Source organism: Tachysurus fulvidraco, chromosome 3, assembly GCF_022655615.1.
Source record: "Tachysurus fulvidraco isolate hzauxx_2018 chromosome 3, HZAU_PFXX_2.0, whole genome shotgun sequence".
Taxonomy (NCBI): Eukaryota; Metazoa; Chordata; class Actinopteri; order Siluriformes; family Bagridae; genus Tachysurus; species Tachysurus fulvidraco.
In genome coordinates, this window is record NC_062520.1 from 17,072,907 (window position 1) to 17,084,219 (window position 11,313).

At 36.2% G+C, this 11,313-nt stretch overlaps 3 protein-coding genes across 3 annotated transcripts; 2 read left to right on the plus strand and 1 right to left on the minus strand.

Annotated features, from left to right (window-relative positions):
• Nucleotides 1-67: 67 nt before the first annotated feature.
• On the minus strand, nucleotides 68-2,659 carry LOC113644462 (trypsin-like). The gene is made up of 6 exons (XM_027149332.1): nucleotides 2,598-2,659; nucleotides 2,095-2,251; nucleotides 1,244-1,342; nucleotides 953-1,113; nucleotides 618-754; nucleotides 68-429 (listed from the first exon to the last, which is right to left on the minus strand). Exons 1-6 carry the CDS (start codon nucleotides 2,635-2,637, stop codon nucleotides 277-279), a joined length of 747 nt encoding a protein of 248 aa, XP_027005133.1. The 5' UTR covers nucleotides 2,638-2,659; the 3' UTR covers nucleotides 68-276.
• Nucleotides 2,660-3,332: 673 nt separating this feature from the next.
• Nucleotides 3,333-5,882, plus strand: LOC113644463 (trypsin-2-like). The gene is made up of 5 exons (XM_027149333.2): nucleotides 3,333-3,456; nucleotides 3,663-3,816; nucleotides 3,945-4,204; nucleotides 4,507-4,643; nucleotides 5,645-5,882. The coding sequence occupies exons 1-5, from the start codon at nucleotides 3,420-3,422 to the stop codon at nucleotides 5,792-5,794; spliced, it is 738 nt and encodes a 245-aa protein (XP_027005134.2). The 5' UTR covers nucleotides 3,333-3,419; the 3' UTR covers nucleotides 5,795-5,882.
• Nucleotides 5,883-6,126: 244 nt separating this feature from the next.
• irgq1 (immunity-related GTPase family, q1) lies at nucleotides 6,127-10,686 on the plus strand. The gene is made up of 3 exons (XM_027148902.2): nucleotides 6,127-7,012; nucleotides 8,171-8,905; nucleotides 9,097-10,686. The coding sequence occupies exons 1-3, from the start codon at nucleotides 6,999-7,001 to the stop codon at nucleotides 9,836-9,838; spliced, it is 1,491 nt and encodes a 496-aa protein (XP_027004703.1). The 5' UTR covers nucleotides 6,127-6,998; the 3' UTR covers nucleotides 9,839-10,686.
• Nucleotides 10,687-11,313: the final 627 nt, after the last annotated feature.

The window sequence follows — 11,313 nt, forward strand, 5'->3', positions numbered from 1 at the left end:
ATGTATACATGTACTAAAGTCAATTAGGAATTTGAAATGTTTTAAAAGAAGGAAGTGGAAGTCACTGTGGCAGCAGGGGTATTTTTTATTTATGTCACCCAATTCTATCTGGTCATTTTGTGTTATGATGTGTGAGTGGGAACAAAAATAAAGACAGCACAGTCTATACATAGAACACTCAAAATAGTACAGGATGACACATGGGTGAAAAATGGTCTGAGGTGGAAAGTGAAATAAAGAGTGTGAAAAAAAGCAGATGTAATACAGAAAGAAACTCTAAGGGTTTGCTGCAATGACATCTTTGATCCAGTAGAGGAACTCGCACACTTTGACGTAGACACCGGGGTAGCCAGGCAGGCCACAACCTTGACCCCAAGACACCAGGCCTTGCACCTCTCCATAGCACACCAAAGGACTGCCCGCATCTCTCTGACAAAACATCCAAGATCACATTCAATTTCACTCTCATTCAATTGCTGTACATGTGAAAAAATTGTTGCAGTACTTTGCTTCTAAAATGACAGACCCATGAAGTCAATTGTTTACGCTCTTCATCTTGTAAAGTCTGATATCAGGTGTATTTTTAAGCATTCTGATGAAAGGTTGTAATTACGTACAGAGCAGGCATCCTGGCCACCCTCCTTCCGACCAGCACACAGCATTCTAGGAGTCAGCATACCAGGATAAGACTTCTCACACTCCTTCTCACCCACAACAGGGATATCAGCACATTGAAGACGGAATGGCATGAATACTGTTTGAAGACAAAATAAGTTATCCCTTAATGTAAGAGACAATATTGGTAATTGATTAAAACATATTTTTTAAGCAATACAAATATGCAGTATAAATTTAATACAGTATACAGTATCAAGATAAGTGGCACACTCTTTCGATTTTAATATTAATTCTAGCTGAGTTTAAAATTATGTATAAACATGGATGATCATACAGGAATCCGCATATAGAGACCCCCAGCCAGAGACAGTACAGGGCATTCCATCGTATGGACAGCCAGCTGGCAGAGAAATTGGCCGCACCGCATCAGTCACTTTCACTGGGTGGAACAGCTTAATTAGCATAATGTCATAGTCCAGGGTTCTGTAGTCATAGCTAGAGACAGGATAGGAAACAATTTAGACTTGGAATAGACATGTACTGTAGCTATTACATTCCTATAATTTCAGGGATTTCACAGTCATATCAAATTTGTCCAAGAATTGCTGTGAAAAAAAGTACTTGCTTGGGATGCCAGATAATATTTTCTATCTTCAGAAGCTGCTCAGTTCCCTCAAAAATACGCACATCATGATCTCCCAAAATAAGCTGCATGCTGTAGGGACTTTTAAAAACAATCAAGACAAAGATGCATGTCAAATTAATATCCAGGAGCCTGCAAGTATACACAAATTACTTTAACAAAGAAAAAAAAAACTAAAAAAATAACAAGCATCTGATAAGTTAGGAATAATGCAAATATACAGTAGAACCATTTAACCAGTATTTGCCAGCTATTAAAAAAGTTTTTTTTTAAAGTATTATAATCCTGTCACTGATTCTATCAATGATCTCAAAACAACTGCGAGTGATAAAGTTAACAGTGCTACAGTATATAGCTTTGTATAGGACAGATAACTCATGTTTGTAGGCTGCTGCTATACAAGCTGGCATCTGCTTAACCTCATCTGGATCACCTGAGCAATGGTGTCTAATGTGGGAAGAATCACCTGATTACCTGAGGAAACATGACTGACGATTCATCCTAGTGCAAACTATGATGTATTTTTCTCACCTTAAACATAAATTTTATAGATGTGAATGGCTTACCATTGCTAGTGTGCAATTATTCATAAATAACTCACTATACTGTGCTTTTCAAGGACAACAATGTCCCTATTTATAGTGCAAAGTAAATTCACTTAACCTTTGCTGGATGTCCTAGAGCCCAAGTTATGAAGAACTAAACTCAGTTTCACACAGTTCAAGATTATATAAAAAAAAAATTCTGAGATGTTATTTTGAACGGAAATAAGAATGGTTCAGAGGTGATTCAGTGGTAAAGAAAAGAATACTTTACATTTGTGTTGTACTTACTTGTACCAGCACTGGGCAGTAGAGAGCACCCACTGTTCATTGATGAGCACTCCTCCACAGAAGTGGTAGCCATAGTGCAGAGACACCATCCATGGTTGTGAATGTGCAACACACTCAGAACCTCCGACAATTCTTTCTTCACCACTGGGTGCTGCCACTGTGTTGACATAAAGCACACACATGTACATGAACGCTATAAAGTTCCAAGCACATTTCTAATCATGGATGTTGAATCGTTGGTATTGTTTATATGATGGGTTCATTATTTATTATTACAGCTCATTATTCTATCATGAGTTCTCGTTCTGACTTTCTACTGATCACTACAGACACTATTCCTAATGATTAAAACAGAAGTGCACCATTATTGTTGTTTAGATAATAATGAAATTCATTACGAAGAAAGAAAAAAGCCGTTTCATGTCACATAATGTTAAGCATATCTATCATTCTAAATGTCTCATAATAACACTACTTAAGTAATAAAATGTTAGTTTCTTTACCAGCAGCTCCTACTAGCACTAGCAAAATAATCAAGCTCATGTTGATTGCTTCAGCAGCAAGAGTGTCACGTAACTTCATATATATACCAATTTTAGTCCAGTTACGAGCACACCTGGCTCAAAGCCACTGATATTGTTCAATGGTTAACTTCTCTGAAGGTTTGACATGACAATGGTATTTGTCATGTCAAGTATTTTATAAATAGCTGAAGATAATTAAAATAGAAATTAATCTTAATGTTTAAATAATCTTATTTGATTCATAGCATAGCTTCAGCCTGTACAAGGCCACAAGAACATTTGTGTTAACATTGAGGATCTTAAGTTTAATTCACGGATGCCTACGACATATTAGAAACTGTTTTATATTTAATGGCAGGTACTGTGTGAAAACAACCACATGCTGTAATGACCATGACACTTCAATGTAGCAATAAATGATTAGATCAAAAAGCAAACGTTTCAAACACCTTGGGATCATTTTCTTCGATTAATAAGGATAAAGTGAGAATGAGAATGTTTATCTAAGCTGCTATAGTCCATGGCTTCATTTCTATTTATTAATATAAATGTTATGCTCACGTAAGTGTTAGAGAATATCTTGATCACTTTAGCCCTGTGTGAAAATTCAATGTGTACATAAGTGTGTGTGTGAGAGAGAGAGAGAGAGAGAGAGAGAGAGAGAGAGAGAGAGAGAGAGAGAGAGAGAGAGAGAGAGAATCTGTGTTTTCTTGCACATGTGCAACAGTGAGATAAACACACTGCTATAAATGCAGCACAACTGACCATATTGTGTCCAGACAGGTAAACACTGTGGCAAGCATGATGATCTTATTGTTAGCTCTTCTGGGTGTTGCAGGTAAGGAAGAAAATAATCTTATATAAGTTTTAGCACATGCAGGGATTTTTGTCAGCTATTTTTGCTTTCATGACTTAAAAGGTAAAACCAATTTCCTGCTTTACTGGGGCCTAATATATTATATATTTATTACACCATCCTTTACCTATTAGTACAAGGGGGTAAAATACTTTACTTCATTATTTTTCTGCATGTGTGTGTCTCAGTGGCAGCACCGCTGGATGATAAGATAGTTGGTGGTTATGAGTGTTCGGCTCACTCTCAGCCCTGGCAGGCCACTTTGAATATTGGATATCATTTCTGTGGTGGTTCCCTCATCAATAACCAGTGGGTCATCTCTGCTGCTCACTGCTGGATTGAGTTAGTATTAAAGATCCATTCCATTCACATACACTTAGCCATTTGCTGCTAGAACATTCTACATTCTTCAGATTTGTACTTGTCTACTGTTCCAGACACATGTATGTGCTTTATTTCTGTCACCTCAGTCCCTATGCCCAGATAGTTATCCTGGGTGAGCACCACATCTGGAAGTATGAAGGCACAGAGCAGTACATGGCTGTGGATGCCATCTATTGGCACCAGAGCTATGACTATCAGACACTGGACTATGACATCATGCTGTTGAAATTAGCCCACCCTGTAACGGTAAATGAGTTTGTGAAGCCTGTTGCTCTGCCCACGTCATGCCCTACTCCAGGGGAGATGTGTACGGTATCTGGTTGGGGCAACATCTACGCAGACTCAGGTCAGTCCAAGTTAATCAATAAAAACTAATGAACTAATGTTACATTTTCACTGAATTTATTTTAACATCCATCTGAAATGGACCAAATACATAATATAATAGCAACGATTCCCAGATCCCCTACCAAATGTTGTCTTTTTAACCTGATATATTATGTTCACTCATACACACTCATAGACAGAAGCTTCAGTAAAGCATATAACAGCAGACATTATGTTAATTGCTAATAAATTATGATATATGTTTTTTTTATTTTGCCTTGTAAAATTTCTCTAACACTTTTACATGTTCCTGTTTTTAAGTATTCAACCCATTCAACCTCCAGTGTGTAGAGGTTCCCATTCTCTCTGAAGAAGCCTGTAAGAACTTGTATCCAGGAAAGATCACAAACAACATGGTGTGTGCTGGCTATCTGGAGGGAGGCAAAGATTCCTGTCAGGTGTGGTATATATTCTTATATATTCTATAACTGACACATACTATAAAGTAGCATATAAAATAATGTCATATTATATATGTGTTTACTTATAGATTCATGTACATATATACAACCACACTGTTACACATTATTACTGCAGCATTTTCAACATGGGAGATATCTGTGTAGCTCTGTTTTCCCTCTTTTCGAAAATTCTTTAAAAAGTCTTGTCCTTAGTAACTTAGATAAGAAAAGTTCTTAAGTATAAAAAAAATAGTTCTACATAAACAAATCATATAACCTTTAATCTGTATTACTCCTCTGGCTTCCATTTTTTGTATACATAAAATTTAAACAAACTAATAAACTAGTCACATTGTTCCCTGTATCAAATTTATTACTTTACTATATGTACTCCCTTACCTTTCCCTTCAGACCCAAAAGATTAACAAAAATTCACAAATAACCAGATATGTTATAAACAAAGATTCAACTAAAACGTTTAATTAACAGTTACATTAATCTCCTCGTCAGTATTGAATGATCGTTCTTGCAAACCTCTGTTCGAATTATGTTTCACCCAGGCTGCAACCTTTTTTGTGTGCTGTAGGGACTATATGAAGTCTTCCCTCTCCTTCTGAGATGAAATAAAAAATACCCAATGGCATTCCATGCCTCCCCCTTTTACCCATAAAATATGAACACTACAGCTGATAAATAAATAAATAGATAAATAAAAACAATTTTTTTTTAAATTTTTAAATTTTTAATTTTTTTTTTTAACATATATCATTGTACTATATAAACAAATGATAAAATAAACAAAATCCCAGGTATCCCATTTGGTTACATTTGCTGTGTGTGTATTATACAGTAGCCCTTTTAACCCTTCAATACATTCATTACATACATGCCCTTTTAGATCATTTGTAAATGGATTCCTTCTATTAGCAACAATCCAGCAAAGCAGAACATTTTCTTTCATGTCTTTCATACACACTGACTCTACATTTTTCTTTCAGGGTGACTCTGGAGGTCCTCTGGTGTGTAATCGTGTGCTGCAGGGTATTGTATCCTGGGGTTATGGCTGTGCTCAACCAAATTATCCTGGTGTTTACACTAAAGTGTGTGCTCTGATGCCATGGATCAATGACATACTTAACAACTATTAGTCCTCCAGACAGCCACACCAGACGCAAAACTCCTGTACTAGACAAATAGTAGAAAACTGAATAAGAACAAATAAAAATGCATATAGAAGTATGGATTAATACATTTACTTCTCATAAAGTATAATATATTACAATACATTTTTTTAATTAATGTGTATGACCATAAAGGTATTTTTAAGAACAAACATTATATGTGACTTTTTTTCACATTGAATACATGAGTGTTAAGCATACGCACTGTGCTGATTTATAAACAACACTGTTTTTTTTTATATTTCACATGCAAATCTTAAATTCTTTATGGCCACTGCCACTTAATTGTCAAGTGAATAATGTTCAATTATGCACTATATTGCAATCAGAGAAATATTAATACCTGTTTGTCTCAAGTTGTAAAATATTACATAATGTAAACACACACACATAATAAATAAAAGTAAATATTAAATAAAAAGTTACATTCTAAAATCATTCATTCAGCTCCAGTAAGCACTTATCTTTGAAACTTTGGGCCCAATGTGAGAGATTTCACCTACAGTATAACGAGTTGAAATTCCATGCACCAAACTTTACACTGACTCACACATACAGGTAAATCCTCCAACATGCAGATTTCTATGCAATATATCTTAAAAATTGTTCTGTACACCACAGAAACAGATCTATTATAATTTCTCTTAGCTTACCTTAGCATATTTGTTTTGAATCGAGATCTTGGGTGCCAAAGTAATGCCACCTCTGGGCTGTAGTATTACAGTTTATCTGGACAGAGATTTGCACAGTTATGATCCAAAATCTAATGGAAAGACTTTCCAGAACAGTAGAACAGGTGCCTACAACAATTTGGACATATTGTGTATCTTAGCACTCTAGACATTCCAGTGAACAATAGAGAAAGCTTAAAGCATAATTTACTGTTCAGGAGGTTACTGACATGACGAAACTCTGACCGAGCCTACAAGGGGAGGAGCTGAAGGGTGTTTTCTTTTTTAGTTTCATGAGTCACAGTAGTGTAACTCAGGCAGTGTTACAAAGTGTGTAGCTTACAATGCTCTGGCAAATGCTTATATACTGATGTTTAAAAAGTAACATTTGCTGAATAAAGTAATGGTGGTAATAGTATATAATATAGCCCTTTTCTCAGTTCTGCATAGATCGGTGTCTACTTTCACTTTGATTGTTCTTGGCTTTCTAAATCGGCAAAATGGAATATGTTGGGTGAGTATACACTTGTGCCTTCTTCAGCCGGTTACAAGTGCATTGTGTTTGTATGTAGGCTCTCTTTTGTTCAGGCAACTTTCTACTTGATATTAGCAAAATGAGGAGAAATCTGGGATTAATTATTGGTTTAAATTACTACTTCTTTTTCTTCTTCAGTAAAACACACAACTAATTTTAACTTTATTATACATCACCTATTGTACCTATGACTGATTTTTAAGCAAAGGTTTGTCACACCAAATACTGACTTGGTTTAGTTTATTACTGTTTACTGCTCTTCTCTAACAAAAGAAGAAACCGTTCATTTAGTTATTTTAATGGCATCTTTGTTTTATAGCAGTCCTCTGAATATGCCAAAAAAGTTAGATATTTTTGCACAGTACTGTACATTGTTGATGTATTACTCATGGCTGGATGGTTAGATGTTTTTTTTGGCTGGTGGACTATTTACAATTGCAACAGCACTACTACTACTACTACTACTACTACTACTACTACTACTACTACTACTACTACTACTACTACTACTACTACTTCTACTACTACTACTACTACTACTACTACTACTACTACTACTACTACTTCTACTACTACTACTACTACTACTACTACTACTACTACTACTACTACTACTACTACTACTACTTCTACTACTACTACTACTACTTCTACTACTACTACTACTACTACTACTACTACTACTACTACTACTACTACTACTACTACTACTAATAATAATAATAATAATAACAATAATAATAACAATAATAATAATTAATATAAAACAAACAAAGCAACACTGTTGCATCTGATGTCAGACTAGTGCCCCTCAAGCTACCATGTTAGTGTCACTGCTGTACTCAGAACTTTCCTCCCACATAATATCTAGTCAGCAATGGTTCAGTGTTTCTGTTTCCACAGATGCCTGGAAGAAGGGCTGAAAAATAGTGAAGAGAAAACAAATGTATTAAGATCAGTAATTATATACCTACAATGTGTAACTTGTATGATATCTCGTAAATGAACCAGTTATGTGCATTTAATAAGCTGCCAATCAAGTGTTTATAAACCAATAAATGTCATCAGTTATCAGTTATGGGAACAATAATCATTCATGATAATTAATGAAATGTCCTCATTTTTCTCCCCAAAAAGATTTAATGTGCCACAAAAGATCCCAGAGGAATACATCAACAAAGTCACAGAGGCAGTCCAGTCTATAAGCCCGGAGAAAATCCCTCAACAGTTTATGACTTTTCTGAAAATGTATGATCAGTTTAAGGTGGATGTTGCTGTGACAGGAGATTCTGGCTCAGGAAAATCTACACTCATAAATGCTCTCCTTGGACTGGATCATGATGCTAAAGGTGCTGCACCAACAGGAGTTGTAGAGACCACAATGGAACCTAAAGTGTATCAATATCCAAACTGCCCCCTTGTGAGACTGTGGGACCTTCCCGGGATGGGCACACCCTCTTTTACATCAAAGAGTTATATAGAGACAATGAACTTTAATCTCTATGACATGTTTTTTGTAGTGATATCTGAACGATTTCGAGAAAACAACATGCTTGTGATTGATGAAATACATAAACAAAAAAAGCCTTTTTATGTTATTAGAACAAAAGTAGACAACGACTTGCATGCACAGAGTAGGAAAAATAACTTCACCGAAACTGGTGCTTTAACTGTCATGAGAGATGAATGTTTAAAATATGTAGAACAGAAAAACTTGCACCCACATATCTTCTTAGTGTCAGCACATTATACACAGAAGTATGACATGCAGAAGCTTAAGGACACTTTTAAGAAAGAGGCTCCAGAAATCAAAAGAGAAGCTTTCCCCTTTTTCCTGGCCAGTTTGTTCAGCGGAGACTGGTGGAAACAAAGGTAGGTATATTATAACTGTGTCTTTTGTCATTGTATTAAAGAAATAATACAAAAATAAGATCAATACAACAGTTTAGTGTTTCTCTTCCCTTATTCATTTTCTCTCTCTCTCTCTCTCTCTCTCTCTCTCTCTCTCTCTCTCTCTCTCTCTCTCTCTCTCTCTCTCTCTCTCTCTCTCTCATCCACATCAGGACTATCATGCGCCAGGCTTTGCAGAATGGGAAAATCAACGAAAAGGACGTAACAGACCTAAAAACCTTATGCAAAACTTTTGCCATTGCAAGTGGGACTGGAAAATTTAAGACTACATTGGAGGCTCTAGAAAACTTTCAGCTTGATGTGGCTGTTTTAGGGGATTCACGATCTGGGGTAACTACTCTTCTGAATGGTCTAATAAGACAGCAGAATGGAGCTTTTTGTTCAGCACATGCCAAAACACCAGCAACAAGTACTAATTACCCAAATGTCAGATTCTGGGATATGTCTGGAATAGAGAACATTATGGAAAACTCCTTAGAGAAGATGACAGAAACTTTGGATACTTTTGATTTCTATTTGCTTATTGTGTCTGAGTGGAAGAGGGCACGCCACATAGACCTTGCGAGAGTTATCCAAAAGCTACAGAAGAAGTACCATTTCGTCCAAACAAAGATTGACTGCCATTTGCAGGCCCAAGAAGACTTGTGTTGTCCAGAGACTGAAATACTGGATGGGCTTCGAGCACAGTGTGCTGAGGAGCTTCAAAGGGCAAAACTTGACAATTCCCAACTATTTTTCATAAATAGTTTAGACAGAAAGGCTTTTGACTTTGTTAGTCTGGAGAGTGTATTGGGCAGTGACCTGGACACTATAAGAATAAGTGCTTTTGCATATTATGTTGATATAATTGTGAGAAACAAAAAGCAAGCACAAAGCTCCTGTCAGATATTATAGCTGATTGTTTCTGAGATGTTGTTTTCAGTGACAGTAGAGTGAAAAATCTATATGTGAGAAATGGCAACTTTTACACGGGCACTATATTGAACCAGTCTTGATCTTGGACAAGAAATGTACTGAAATATACAGTACCTATACTATAATGCAATAAAATGCAACAGACTGTCTCAGCAATTACAATACAATCATTAGTATTATTATCTATTTTTTCATGTACTGGTCAGATTATTATTTTTTTGTTACATCTACTGTAACTCATCCAGTTGCCTTCTTACAAAATAGGACTGTGTCACTACAAACTACTGCATGGATTTGAGGTGGCAATTCCAGGAAAAGAAACAGAAATTATTAAAAATCATAAAAAATAGGGATATATAGATATGATGGCAATATTAGCTGCTGTGCAATAGGTGGAAAAGGTAGTACTGGAAAGGGTTTTGATGTGCTCTGACTCATCACCTGTTTTAGCAAGTTTAAGGTTATTTCATTCAAAAACTTGCATAACCAACACCTGACATTCATATGTAATTACTGTCTGATGTTCCTGTACCCCGCCTGTAATTTACATATAATTGTAAAGGGGGAATACAATGGCTGATTTCATTGTGCCTGTGTCCCACCTGTAGTTAGCATAATGGCCTGTCTGTAAAGCAATCAACTGATCAACACAGGATGGCCCTTCTATCCTGTCCACTGTAAGTTCTCAAGTAGAAGGTCCTAACTGTATCTTTCGAAGGCCATTTGTTACCAGGTATAATGTCTGGTCACACAGACAGTACCTTTGGGTTAAGTTCCATAAGACGACTATGCTACACGAACATCTTCAATAAATACTGTGAACTTGGTCCAGCTTACTTTTCTTTTACACATTAGGAGAATTCTAGTATGTTGGTGAGCAGACCAACAACCAGGCAGCCAAATTCAAGGAAAATCTAACAATGGGATAGAGAGGAACATGGAAGGCAGTTTTAGAGAAATATGAAATAGGAGAAAACATGCAGTGCTGACTAGATCCATGTTGGGACATCATTGAAAAAAAAACACTAAAGATGTTAGAAAAGCACCAGGCAGGATTATGTAAAGGATGTTGAGAAGAGAAGTCAGTGCAGTATATAATCATGATTGTAAAAGTTATGAAACACAGAGGCAATGAAGAATAAGCTAATGGGGTGCAGAAGATCACTTTAAAAGGTTTACTGAGCAAGGTAAACAGAACACAGAGGAGTATTTTAATGACATTTTTAAGAGAAACAGGATTGTTAAACAAAATATTGATAGATAATTAAAGTATGATGTGTGTGTGTGTGTGTGTGTGTGTGTGTGTGTGTGTGTGTGTGTGTGTGTGTGTGTGTGTGCGTGTGCGTGTGTGTGTGTGTGTGTGTGGAGGGTGGTGGTGTGTGTGAGGCCTCTGTGACTGGATGGAAAGCGGGAACAGACTAAGTTTTATTTCAACCTATCATCTGACCCACACT

Excerpts from the sequence above, each read along its gene's own strand:
- irgq1 (XM_027148902.2), top strand. Across the intron at positions 8,906-9,096 it reads GGAGACTGGTGGAAACAAAG|GACTATCATGCGCCAGGCTT; the intron begins GTAGGTATATTA and ends CATCCACATCAG.
- LOC113644462 (XM_027149332.1), bottom strand. The coding sequence starts at position 2,637 with ATGAGCTTGATTATTTTGCTAGTGCTAGTAGGAGCTGCTG. Across the intron at positions 2,252-2,597 it reads AGTGCTAGTAGGAGCTGCTG|TGGCAGCACCCAGTGGTGAA; the intron begins GTAAAGAAACTA and ends ATGTCAACACAG. Across the intron at positions 1,343-2,094 it reads ACTGCCCAGTGCTGGTACAA|TCCCTACAGCATGCAGCTTA; the intron begins GTAAGTACAACA and ends TGTTTTTAAAAG.
- LOC113644463 (XM_027149333.2), top strand. The coding sequence starts at position 3,420 with ATGATGATCTTATTGTTAGCTCTTCTGGGTGTTGCAG. Across the intron at positions 4,205-4,506 it reads CAACATCTACGCAGACTCAG|TATTCAACCCATTCAACCTC; the intron begins GTCAGTCCAAGT and ends CCTGTTTTTAAG. Across the intron at positions 4,644-5,644 it reads GAGGCAAAGATTCCTGTCAG|GGTGACTCTGGAGGTCCTCT; the intron begins GTGTGGTATATA and ends TTTTTCTTTCAG.